Source organism: Corylus avellana, chromosome ca1, assembly GCF_901000735.1.
Source record: "Corylus avellana chromosome ca1, CavTom2PMs-1.0".
Classification (NCBI taxonomy): domain Eukaryota; kingdom Viridiplantae; phylum Streptophyta; class Magnoliopsida; order Fagales; family Betulaceae; genus Corylus; species Corylus avellana.
The window spans coordinates 46683698-46694016 of record NC_081541.1 but is presented as its reverse complement, the minus strand read 5'-3'; the positions used below and the strand labels follow the sequence as shown (position 1 = coordinate 46694016).

General features: G+C 34.4%; 2 protein-coding genes across 4 annotated transcripts; one reads left to right on the top strand and one right to left on the bottom strand.

Annotated features, from left to right (window-relative positions):
- Positions 1-1054: 1054 nt before the first annotated feature.
- On the bottom strand, positions 1055-3640 carry LOC132168137 (large ribosomal subunit protein eL31). The gene is made up of 2 exons (XM_059579228.1): positions 3474-3640; positions 1055-1608 (listed from the first exon to the last, which is right to left on the bottom strand). Exons 1-2 carry the CDS (start codon positions 3557-3559, stop codon positions 1329-1331), a joined length of 366 nt encoding a protein of 121 aa, XP_059435211.1. The 5' UTR covers positions 3560-3640; the 3' UTR covers positions 1055-1328.
- A 1122-nt stretch (positions 3641-4762) lies between these two features.
- On the top strand, positions 4763-8747 carry LOC132161861 (sm-like protein LSM7). Of its 3 annotated transcripts, none has more exons than XM_059572070.1 (6): positions 4763-4863; positions 5025-5136; positions 5268-5352; positions 5913-5984; positions 7510-7562; positions 8460-8747. In XM_059572070.1, the coding sequence occupies exons 2-6, from the start codon at positions 5134-5136 to the stop codon at positions 8547-8549; spliced, it is 303 nt and encodes a 100-aa protein (XP_059428053.1). In that variant the 5' UTR covers positions 4763-4863; positions 5025-5133; the 3' UTR covers positions 8550-8747. The 3 variants fall into 3 exon arrangements, with proteins under 3 accessions (XP_059428053.1, XP_059428062.1, XP_059428070.1); XM_059572079.1 differs by having other exon boundaries at positions 4766-4863; positions 5014-5136; XM_059572087.1 differs by having other exon boundaries at positions 4789-4863; positions 5094-5136.
- The last annotated feature ends 1572 nt before the right edge of the window (positions 8748-10319 follow it).

The window sequence follows — 10319 nt, the reverse complement described above, 5'->3', positions numbered from 1 at the left end:
GCAGCCGAAGAAAACTTTTGCCGCGGCCCAGTAAGCCACATGGTAGGCGTAGAAGTTTGTACTTCTGTTAATTTTTCTTACCTTCCAGGAAGAGGAGGAAGGAATGGAGGAAATAGAGTCCGAGATGACATTTGCAATTTTCCAATCTGAGACTATGGAAGGGTGGAGAAGTGCTGTAATAACCACCTGCGAGTCACCTTCCAGAGAGAACACTAAGAGCTTCAGAGATGTAGCCAGAGAAATTGCAAGAGAAGCTGCCAAAGCTTCCCCATACATTGGGTCACATAAAGAGCTGATTTGAGAAATAGCCTTTATAATTCTCCCATTTGAGTCCCTACAAACAACACTTTGAGTTGAAGACTCACGAATAGCTGTATCAAAATTTATTTTGAAAGTATTTGGCTCCGGAGGGGACCAAAGTTCAGTGGGGGAACTCATTTTCCAAGCCTCAAAATGATCCAAATAAACTTTTTTGACAGAGCAAGAGATGGACTTTGCATATGGGATTACACCATTATGGACTGCCCGGTTTCTGCTGAACCACATTAGAATATCATGGAATAGTTATTGAACAAAAATGCAGTTCTTAACTTAAGATATTATTAAACAATTAAATTTTTGAGAAAAATACATTTTAACCCTTGTCTGTCTTCTCTTCTCCACCTTTCACATTTCCCCCGCCAAGCACCACTTCCTCAGCACCACCACCACAACAACTTTTCTCACCTTCAGTCACCCCATTGACAATCCCAAATTATTTCACTCCCAAAATTATTTTTCCTCATTTGACAATCAAGTAACATGTTACAAGATTTTACATCTTATTTGGTTGATGCAACAAACACCCATCAACCCTTGAATCAGCACTTATTATAACATATTGGTATGGTATACAGCATTTCACAAAGATATATTCTTTGTGCTCCATCAAGCCTCATAGATGCACTAAATGTAGTATACTACAGGCTGCAGTCGGAGGGCTCCTGCTATAGCTGCCAATTTGAGGGGTAGACAACCCACCAGCCCTAAAGAATATATCTTTGACTCAACATAATATCCAAAGATTAAAGGTTGGCTTTGCATTTAGATGCAGAGGTCACAACAATACAACATAAACTACGTTTCACACCATAAAGCTAATTATAAGGTCTCAAGGAAAGATTACTTGAAAAGGCTGCAAAATAGAAGATTAACATTAAATCCATGGCGCTCTCCCTGCTGGAGAAATTTCCAAGAAAATCCAAAGACAAACAAAAACATCTCACAAATAAGAAATATGTAGGCCAAAATTGGAGCAACCTAACTATGATCTATGGAAGTAGGCTACTTCAATCTTCTTCGTCAATGACCTTTGTGCCCAAACCCCTTAAACCTTCTGGAGGGATCTCGGTAACAGTGACTAGTGAGTAAAACTCCTCCTTTGCATCTTCTTCATCATTTCTCTTTCGTGCAATGCGGACACGGATTCTCCTTGGCACACTCCGAATCCCACGGCTCCAGATATGCTTGTTAAGCTTAACATCCACCCTGACGTCAGTTGTCCCCATAGCCTTTTGGGCAAACTTCCTGATCTCCTTTATGGCCTTAGGAGCCTTCTTCTTGAAAGTGCTGCACATGGGATTTGAGGAAAGGTTACTTAAAAGTGTCCAAAGGCATTGCATCAGCTAAATGGAATAGATCAAAAAATTAAAAACCCATAAAAAAAAAAAGGAGTTCCAAGTTTCAAGACAGTGACACTTTCATGAGACCTACATGAGGTCACATAGGGAAATGGCATGTAAACTAAAGTGATTTGTGGCAATAAATAAATGTAGTGTCACAATGAAAGTTTAAAGTTGATTGTAACAGGTTGCCGTCAAGAAAAGATAGGGAAATGCAAACGGCAATAGATGACTAGAAATAAAAAGCAAAAGTAGAAGTTTGAAACTAATGCATCCAAAAAAAAGACCTGAATCACTCAACTGCACTCAACACTACTGATAGAATTGACCCATAACGACATTAACATAAGCACAACACAGTAAACCATCCCATCAAGCTATGCATTTGCAAAGATAAATACAACGAGATCCAAATTAACTCAACTTTGAATTATACATAATCACACTTGAGATAGAGTCAGAAAAGTAATCCTTTAAGCAAACACATAAGTAGCAAGGATGTAAAAAAAAACAAACAATTTTAAGAAACAGAGAAAGAAGTGCACCTATGAACATTTTGTCAGGGATATGTTTCACAAGGAGCTACCAGTTCTCTGGCCCATAACATGGAATTAAGAATTTTGGTCAGCAGTCTGCTACCATTTGTTTACTTACAAAATTTTCTCTAGTGGTCTATTCAATTGAATGAATCAGTAACCCAACACTATTTACTTCTATATATAAAGGAACATGTTTCCCCGCCAGGGGAGGGGGAAGAGGACCAATCTTACATACACCAAGATTTTTATGATTCAAAAGCATTGCTACATTTATGTCAATGAAAAGAATGTCAATATTCCTTGCAGAACATAAGTAGACTTCTCTTGCATCTGTATCAAACCTAAGTATCTTCAATTAAAGTAGAAATATAATGCCATAATGCATTTAGAAACAACGTATTATAGTTTACCTGGATGAAAGACAATCATGGAGATAACTACCCACTAATCACATATACATAAGCTTATAGAAAACATTTTGCCCATTACACAATAGTACAGCTTACCTTTCACACCACCAGGGGAGAAACATATAGGTTGGTACAATCAGGGGTATCTCCATATTCCGGATTCAACAAGATACCTTACTGGTCTGGCTTTTTTTTAATTGTTTGGTTATTATATATTTACACACCGGAAATCCATGAATACTTCAGATTTCAATATTAAATAACTTAATAGATAATTATAATCTTGAGGCTTTGTCAATGGATAATAAGTCAACAGCTAGACTCTAAACAATATAAGCAAGAATACACTTCCTAGAAAAGAAATCTTCTACCATAATAATCAAAGTCTTGCAAAAGAATGAATCATGTAACATATCCAAAAGATGTTTACAGCTTAGAAAATATTGATCCCAAATCTATAACACATTTGTAAACAGAAACCATTTTTGGGTTCACTTGAACAAGATGATAATTCCAATAGTTCAATAACCAAAAATAGAAATAAATGATTTACCACAAAACATAGCTATATTGAGTTATGCTGACCTCAAAAAACTGAAATATCATTAAGAAATCCAAATAAAACCCCGCTGAATCAAAAAAAAAAGAAAAGAAAACCCTACTTTACTATCACACAAGTTTCAAAGAAGCAACTTGGAGAAACATCAATCAATAACATCACAAAAAAGGCCTCAACCCAACATAATAAACCTTGATTGAAACAGATCCAAGACATTTACAAACACAAAAATGATGTCAAACAGCACATACATACATACATCTATCTACAAAGAGAGATAGAGAGGGAGGAAATAAAAGGTTACCATCCATGCAGGCGTTTGTGAAGGTTTATGGTATACTCTCTGGTGACAACCTCCTCCTTTCTCCCTTTGCTGGCCTTGTCCACCATTGTTGCCGCTCTGCCTTTTTCGATCCAACTACAACTGGTTTACACCTTCGGTTGCTGCTGCCAACGAAACCATTAGGGTTTCATAGAGGACACATATATAGTGGCTGACTTTTACTGAAAAGCCCTGGGCTTTTCGGTCAAACTACCAAAATTCCCCCGTAAGTGAACCCCAAGGACCAAATATAAAGGTTGTTATTGTGAAACTACTTGTATATGTGTTAAAAAACCAAGCTAAAAAAAATAATAATAAAAAAAAATAAAGTAAAGATTATTTAAGAAACATCATTATGATTTTTAGTTATTTAGTTAATGAGAAATTAAAAATATATGTATATTTATTAATGTGTTTTGGGGAGTATTTTTGTAATATATTTTTTAGTTTGAAAAGGGGTTGTGAAAATAATTTTTATTAAAGAGTGTTTTGTGTTTTCTCTAAAGAAAATTCATCTTTGAGTTAGGTGGTTAAGAAAGTGTTTTGTATTTTGAATTGTTGTTAATATTTTTTTTTTTATACATATGTAAAGTAAACAAAATTTTTAACCAATAGAGACTTATATAAAAGTTGTAGAACCTCAAAACTTTCTATTTATTCTGTTAATTGAAATTGTCTTAGAGTCTGTTTGGGATTGAGTTTGAAAAATAGAGCTTTTAAGTCAAAAAAAGTTTTTGGGCAAAAGCTTTATTTTTAAGCTTTTACCAAAAGTGTTTTATGGGTTTTTTGGACTCTTAAAAATGCTTTTAATTTTTTTACCAAACGAATACTCTTTTTTTTTTTTTTTTCAAACGGACTTTTTAAATGTTAAAAGTACTTTTAAGCCCCTCAAACGCAATCCCAAACAGGCTCTTAAAAAATAAGAAAAGTACTAAAAAACTAAACAAATGAACCGAGAAAAATTTTCAAATTGACGTAGAAATGATTTTTAAATTAAAAAAATGCAATTCTCTCTCCTTTGTCTGCCACTCACGGTTTACCACGTCAGTTTGAAAAAATTTTTGACTTCATTTATTTGGCTCCCTATCACTTTCCAAAAAATAAAAGAGTAATATCGTTCCGTGAGTTGGCAAATGTAAAATGGATTTGAAGGGTATAATTGCTCAAAATTTTAAATAAAATAAAATAATTTTTTTTTAAAAAAAAAAAAAAAAAAAAAAGAAGGAAAAATTGGGACCTTGGACTCCGTTGGGCCGAGCCAGAAACGGGCTCGAGTCCGTACTTTATACTCTTCACATTTTCAACGTTTGTTTCCCTTGCGAAAGTCTCGTTCTTTCTGGTTCTTCCCCTTCATTCCCAGAATCCCATTAAGGTACCACCAAAAACCTGTGCCATAATTTCTTTGTTGGCAATTTTGCAGTCTCACTCACACGCAAACGCACCCAAATCTTTTCTTTTCTTTTTCTTTTTCTTTTTTTTTTTTTAATATTTTAATTTTGTTCAAAACCACAAACCAATTTAGCTTTGTTTCAGGTGCGTAAACTTTTGATCCACTCGGGTTTTCAGAGTTATTTGAAAGTTGTTAACTCTTTTTTGTCTCAGCAAAATCTAAGAGAGGAGCTGAAAAACCCCAATTTAAGATATGGTAAAGTGTTCTACTTTTGTATGTGTTTTAGTTTCAGCAACCCAAGGAATATTTGTTTTAGATTAATGGGAATTTTATGTTGGCTTACCCTTTTTTTTGTGTTTTCTATATGATGTGTGATTTTGTTTCAGTCAGGAAGCAGGAAAGAAACAGTCTTGGACCTGGCAAAGTTTGTGGACAAAGGTGTCCAAGTCAAGCTCACTGGTGGCAGACAAGGTCAGTTGCTTGCTACTAAACTTTCAGTTTTCTATTTATCAATAGATAATTCATATTAGTTAGGTGTATAATGGACAAGCTGAATATCAAATAAAAGGACAAGAGATATGGTTATGTGAGAATGTGTAAAAATCCAACATTTAGCTACTCATATGAGCTAGGTAGGGTTATGAAAAGTATAATTATTGCTTTGGTGAGCTCAAATGCAAATCCAGAAAAATATAAACTGCTTTCAATTGCAGATGCCTAGTATAGGGATGGTTGGTGTAGAGCTTATGTTATTTGGGTTTGCCACGAACACTAGACAGAGCCACGAAATTGGCTTTGGTGTTGTTTTTCTTTGTGTGGGGATCATTAGGATCGATCGGACCCCATGGGATTTCTTTAACATCTAACTTCTCCTTATGGTTTTCCTTCTACTGGAGTTTTTACAGTGCTCTTAAAAGTGACAAATTTATATCAAACAGTCATTATGTTGTGTCTTTAGTTAGGTGAAATATTCTCATTACTGATCCAGTACATAATACTTTCTTTCTTTTTTTGTTCCTTTTGGGCTACAGTGACAGGAACTCTAAAAGGATATGATCAGTTACTAAACCTTGTTTTGGATGAAGCCACAGAGTTTTTGAGAGGTAGCTACTTTATTGCTTACTGGCGTTTGTTACTGGGTTTGTGTGTGTGTGTGTGTTCAGACTAATTAGCTGTGTGGTTTTGATGTATCTGTTCAAACCATTAGCTGGTTATGGTTTTATTTTGATCTTTTTGACTATTTATTCACGCATGCCCATGGGCAAGATAGCATTAATATTTCTTCGGCCTATTATTATTTTTTAGGAGGTAAACTCTCCACAGTGGCCATGCTGCTCCGTATCAGTGTTACATTACTGTTTCTTTCATAAACACTACATGCACACTTAGTTCCACCATTTTATATTCTCTTTCTGGAAAAACCGCATGACACTCCTAGAGATTTTTTTTTAATTTTTTTTTTATTTTGTCATATTAAACATTTGTTCGCTGCAGAGAACCCCTAAAGTTTCAAACTTTGGCATGTTGTCCCCATGAAGTTAGGGCAATCAACAAAAAATGGTCACTGTCTCAGATGATTGTTTGGATGAAACTTCAATTTTCACTTTGCTCCCACATTTTATTTGGGGCCATATGTACTTCTAAAATTGTTGTGTGGAAATATAAAAATAAAAAATGTCATAATATCTGTAAGAGCTTCTTAATAGTCAAGAAACATGGCTTAAAATAGTGACTATATTGTGTTAACAGTTCTAACATGTTACTGAAAGGGGCAAAGTGTCTCACTTGACAATTAAATTTTTTCTTCCCTTTTTTTTTTTTGGGTAATAAAAAAGAAAGGAAGAGAAACCTTGGAAGAGAGATGCCTGGTTTTCTTAGCCTATTTACTTAAAGTACCATGTTGCTCCCTAGCAAATTGATGACCAATTTTTGGGAAGGCTTTTTGGAGCTCTCAGTTGCACCGCTGAGGTTAGGCCTGCAGAAACTCCTTGTGGGCCATATGAGATGTGTGCCATATTCCCATAAGCTTTTAGAGCTCTCAGTTACATCAAACATAAGATATACACCTTATGCCCTTATTTTTATGCACATACAGCCATCTTATGTTTGATGCAAACTGTGGGTCTGAAAATTGTGCAAGGCCAACACCTTGCTGTTTTTTGTATTTCGGTCTCAATACAGAATTTTCAAGATATTATCTCTAGATGAGTTTTCTTCAAAATTTAAATTGAATTTATCATTTATAATTTATTTTTCCAATTGGAAAAAGAAAGAAATATGCACCCACCTTTAGCATAGTATTTGTTTGCAGGTTTATGCTGACTGCACCAATTGAAAAGTGATAGGAATGTTTTCTAAATTGAACGGAATTAAATGGTAATCATTGTAAATTAGTCAATAAGAGGGCTAAAAGGCCTAAAAACACAAGCCACCTAGGACGTCTATTTTCTTTATTGCAGGTCTGAGTTTATTTTGAAGTATATAATGTTGTTGTCTTGGATTTGAATTTAAGCATCATTATATATTTGCCTTCTCTTTGTAGCCAAGTTTAGCTGAATACAATAATATACAACTTCTTGTAGAAATTGATAGGCAAATTGTCTTAGAATGTTTGTCCTTGTTTTGCAGATGCTGACGATCCACTGAAGACTACTGATCAGACCAGGCGCTTAGGCCTTATAGTATGTTCTCTTCCTTCACATGTATCTAGTTAAATAGTTCATGAATATGGATGTCTAGCATATCACCGTTGTAACTGAAAGCATGAATCGTCTTTTGAAGTTTTTAGAGAATATAATATGAAAAATGTCGTCCTTTTTCATTTTCTTACAAGAAGTTTTAAATTGGTTTAAATGACAGTGAAATTTCTTAGAGCTGTCCAAAACCATTGGATAAACCAATCACTTTTATATCAATCTTTTTATTGATAAGCTAGTTGCATAATAGATATTGTCTTCATAGAGGCTTGAATTTTTGGATCCAAACATGATGGTTAATAAATTTGTTCTGATGCTGCTTGAAGCCACTTTTCTTGTGAAACCCTACTAACTAAAGGTTGCACAAGTTATTAGCATAATGTGTAATTATACGTTGACTCTGGCATTAATTGGTAATAGACAAGACATCTTTAAATTTATGATAATCTCTTGTGGGTTCTTGTGCATTCATTCTGGCCTGTTGTTGCAGTATTACTGACTTACAAATTTACTCACTGCTATCATTTTATTAACCAACAAAAAGGTGTTGGTACACAATGATGTGCATTTGAATCATTGAGAGAAAAGCTTGATCCAGCAGATTTCTTCTTCAATGTTGCATTAAATGAGGAAAAAGCAAAAGGCTGGATCCAGCGACTGATCAGTCAAATTAAAGAAAAAATGGAACCTATTGCAATGCCAGAGCATTATATCGAGCATGGAGAAAGAGAATAATTTCAGCCATTATATCCCTGAGTATATGTTGAGAAAGATGCACTGGAAAAAACTCAAAATGATTATTTTTCTTTCCATTTTTACTCTACATTTACATCTTTTGTTTTCTTTTAGGTAACAAACTGATGACAAGTTATTGTGCTGCAGGTTTGTAGGGGAACTGCCGTAATGCTTGTGTCCCCAACAGATGGCACAGATGAGATTGCCAACCCTTTCCTCCAGCCAGATGGGGCCTAGACATATCTTTTTGTAACTTAATTAGTTATCTTAATCTGTATGCTCATAACACCATTTCACCATTTATTCTAAGAAACCTTGGGGGGAGGGGTTGGGGGAGCACTTTGAATATTGTCATTTCTGAACTAAAGTAGTACTATTGTTATCTTACTCATTTCTTTTAAGTACTTTAGTACCATGTTAGCTTACTTGCTTATAGTACTTGGGTGGCAATTTGTGTTCGTGTGTCAGGTTTAGGTCGTGTCGTATTGAAAGCATAGGCATAAGTTTATATAGGTTAATCTTAGCTTGATCCATTTTAGACTCTTCAACTTTAATCCGTTAATTTCGTGTTAGATTCAAGGATTATATTAAAAATTGTCAGCCCTAAATGTTGCATGTTAGATTTGGGTTTTAATTACACAGATTGTTCCCTTAAAGACTAACTTGTTAATTTCATGTTGAATTGATGTTGATTGTCTTACCTGGCTCTATGTTATAATGAGAGGGGGAAAACTACAGTAATTCCTTGAATGAATCATGCAACATGAAGTTGGGAAGTAGATGATAATGTCAAAAAGGTACATATATTAAGAAAGTAAGGCAATTATAAAGCTAGATGTCCTTTAAAAAATTAAAATAATTTGCAGTGGGGCAGAGCATGAAAGATACTATCAATGAAATAGTTTGTTTAGGTTAGCAAAGTTAAGCCGTCTGAAGGGGCCATCTTAGCTGGAAAAGGATTTTCTATTGATGCTCTTTGTCCAATGATTTCAAGATAGATTGCTCAGTTCAAGCTGCTGCTGGGAAAGCCAATGAAGCAATGAGACACTTTCGGTTCCCTTACAGCTATTTGTTCAATAGAAAATTGTTGTGTGGCTGTGGCTCTTTCATGGCCACTTCCTTGGACAGAACGTTTTCTAATCCCGTCTGTTAAATTGATATGAGTTTTTAGAGCATGATGCGAGAGGAGATACTGGACTTTCTAAATCATAATGTCTAACGCTTTATCTTATAATAACTCAACAATATTTCTTGTTTTTCTCCTCTCTTTTTTTTTATTAATTTTTTATTAATGAACTTGAACCCATCAAAGAGATGAGTGTTGGTACTTGGTAGGTAGGTTTAAAGGGATTTTTTCTTTCATGGGTTAAAAATGGGAATTCCAATCTCTCGAGTGTTTATCCAATTTCCATGTCGTTGGGCCGATATAGCTTTGTCATATTGATTTGGACGGTTTGTATTGTGTCACCGGTGGCGACTTGATAATGATGCCCAATAATGGGGTTCCTTTTCCCCCAACTAGGGTGTGCCCACTAGCTACTTTCGACCAACTTATATATATAATTCATTATTATTTTTGACATCTATTTTTCATTAAAGTCGGATTAAAAGAATTTTTTTCTGATTTAATTTATTAAATTAATATATATTTTTAGAGCATGTAATTCTTATATGCATTTTAAAAATAATGAGCAATTCAATTGATTAAGTTGATATATATTAATCCTATTAAAAATACATGTAAAAATCAACTATTCTGAAAATATATATTAGTTTAATAGACTGAGTTGAAAGAATTTCTTTCAACTCAGTTTAAAGAAGAAAAATTTGAGCCGGCAGCTTTTTTACCTATTTCACATTCTTTCAACTCAGTTTAGAGAAGAAAATTTGAGCCGGCAACTTTTTTACCTGTTTCACATTCTTTCAACTCAGTTTAGAGAAGAAAAATTTTAGCCGACAGCTTTTTTACCTGTTTCGCATGCTTCACTTATTGTAACTCTTTGCAAC

Coding starts and splice junctions, on each gene's coding strand:
- LOC132168137 (XM_059579228.1), bottom strand. CDS start 3,559: ATGGTGGACAAGGCCAGCAAAGGGAGAAAGGAGGAGGTTGTCACCAGA. Junction 1,609..3,473: donor CACAAACGCCTGCATGGATG/GTAACCTTTTAT, acceptor TCCCATGTGCAG/CACTTTCAAGAAGAAGGCTC.
- LOC132161861 (XM_059572070.1), top strand. Junction 5,353..5,912: donor GCTCACTGGTGGCAGACAAG/GTCAGTTGCTTG, acceptor TTTGGGCTACAG/TGACAGGAACTCTAAAAGGA. Junction 7,563..8,459: donor CCAGGCGCTTAGGCCTTATA/GTATGTTCTCTT, acceptor ATTGTGCTGCAG/GTTTGTAGGGGAACTGCCGT.